The sequence below is a fragment of the Sphaeroforma arctica genome (assembly GCF_001186125.1).
Source record: "Sphaeroforma arctica JP610 unplaced genomic scaffold supercont1.4557, whole genome shotgun sequence".
NCBI classification, from domain to species: Eukaryota; class Ichthyosporea; order Ichthyophonida; genus Sphaeroforma; species Sphaeroforma arctica.
The window spans coordinates 1-2,397 of NW_014036001.1; the positions used below are offsets into that span (position 1 = coordinate 1).

Below are 2,397 nucleotides of genomic sequence, written 5' to 3' on the forward strand. Positions count from 1 at the left end.
TATTTATATTTATATTTATATTAATATACACATATATACATATAAAAATATATAGAAAAATAAATATAAATTGAAATATACAATTTATATATATATATATATATATATATATATGTATGTATGTATGTATGTATGTATGTATGTATGTACGTGTGTATGTATATATATATATATATGTATATTTATAGGTATGTATAAATATATATGTAGATATATAGATACAGATATACATACAGACATAGATAAAGATCATTTCCGAACTCTTACTACCACAACTAATGGCCACTACCACTACCACTTCACAAACTAATTCAGAATTAATCCGCACGGAGGTGAGCTTTGTGCGGTCTATGGTGGGACTAAAGGAGGTCTACGCCAACTCACTCTTCTACCAGAGCATCTTGAGCGACGAGAAACTGGACACCATATTTTCAAACTTAACTGAAGTTCTGGCGTGTTGGTAGGTAGCGTGAACGTGAATAAGAAGGCACAGGCACATGATCTTGCAGTGCTACACATGTGTGCCATGTATGTCATGTGTGTGTCATGTGTGTGGTGTGTGTGGGACGTGTGGTTATGATATGCAGTTGTTATAGTCAGTTATGGTATACAGCTGTGTGTGCGTGTATGTATATACTGTGTTAATATGTGTGTGTGTGTGTAATATAGAAGCAATGCTAAATGTAGAAAGACATTCCAAGCTCACGCAACCGTAGCCGTTAATTCTTCGATTTACATCTGACACAATAGAATGGGAGTCTCAAAATAGAAACATACTCCTTAGCTATAAATATAATTTAGGATCGAAGCGTATCATTCTTTTCACATTCCTTGACTATAAATCGATTGAGAATTGAAACGCTTCATTCTTGTCACATTCCTTAGCTAGAAATAGATTTAGAATTAAAACTCATCATCCTTATCACTTTCCATTGTGATTTAAAACTCACCATTCGTCCCACATTCCTTACCTATAAATAGATTTAGAATTGGAACTTATCGCTCTTTCCCATTCCTTCCGCACCACAGCGTTCGCTTCTGCAACCAACTGCTGGCTCACCAGAATGAGAATTTAAAAATAGAACACGTGGCTGAGATGTTTGGCGCGGATTTCGACGAGTACAAAGTGTTTGCGGTTTTCTGCGCGCGACAACAGGCCGCAACAGATCTCATTGAACAGGAGAAGGCGAATAAACCAAAGTTTATGAAGCACCTCAATGTAAGTGAAATCTTAATTGACAGTACTATTTATATCACGCCTGGGAATGAACTGATCTCCGCGGAGGTCAATAACGTCCCGAAGAGTACGTTTTCTCAAATCTAAGTTGTAGAAGTAAAAACGTTATACCAACCACCCACTACCAATTTTTGGCCCAGGACAATTAATATGTAATATTAACCACACAACATATCATATATCCATTTCACAATCTGCCTATATATAATGAATATATATACAGTACAAATGTGCCACTTGATACACATTCTAATAACCATCAACGATACACATTATATCATATAACCATTTCACAATTGGCCTATATATATTGAATATATATACAGTCCATATATATACTTGATACACATTCTAATATCCATCAACGATACACATCATATCATATATCCATTTCACAATTGGCCTATATATATTGAATATATATACAGTCCATATATACCACTTTATATACATTCTAATAACCATCAACGATACACATCATATCATATATCCATTTCACAATTGGCCTATATATATTGAATTTATATACAGTCCATATATACCACTTGATACACATTATATCATATATCCATTTCACAATTGGCCTATATATATTGAATATATATACAGTACATATATACCACTTAATACACATTCTACTAACCATCCTATCACATCATATCATATATCCATTTCACAATTGGCCTATATATAGTGAATATATATACAGTCCATATATACCACATAATACACATTCTACTAACCATCCTATGCACGTCTTTGTCCCAGGACTCTGCCGGCAATCCCAAGTGCGAACGCTACTCTCTTGGGGATCTCATGATCATGCCCATGCAACGCCTCACACGCTATCCACTGCTACTGGAGGTATGTACACCACACAGATACAGACGTACACTTGCACGCACACCCAGGAGAATGTACGTGGATACACAGATGTGTACATGTATGCGTGTATGTGCAGGTGTCATATACCGGTCAAGTGTACTTGTACACAAACATATGTTCAGTAGTGTGTCAGCAGCCATCTCAACACAGGAATTGTTGTACTCAATTGTGACGGTTCGCTTACGGTGTATTGTTTCTAAGGCCGCCGTGCATAAAGACCGCATATATATATATATATGTGTGTGTGTGTGTGTGTGTGTGTATATATATGCGTA

At 35.7% G+C, this 2,397-nt stretch overlaps 1 protein-coding gene across 1 annotated transcript; it reads left to right on the plus strand.

Moving 5' to 3' along the window:
• Positions 1-1,029: 1,029 nt before the first annotated feature.
• SARC_14384 (hypothetical protein) lies at positions 1,030-1,219 on the plus strand (the record flags this gene model as incomplete). Its single annotated transcript, XM_014291482.1, has 1 exon — positions 1,030-1,219. A coding segment is annotated over one exon (190 nt), but the record flags the coding sequence as incomplete, so codon positions are not given.
• Positions 1,220-2,397: the final 1,178 nt, after the last annotated feature.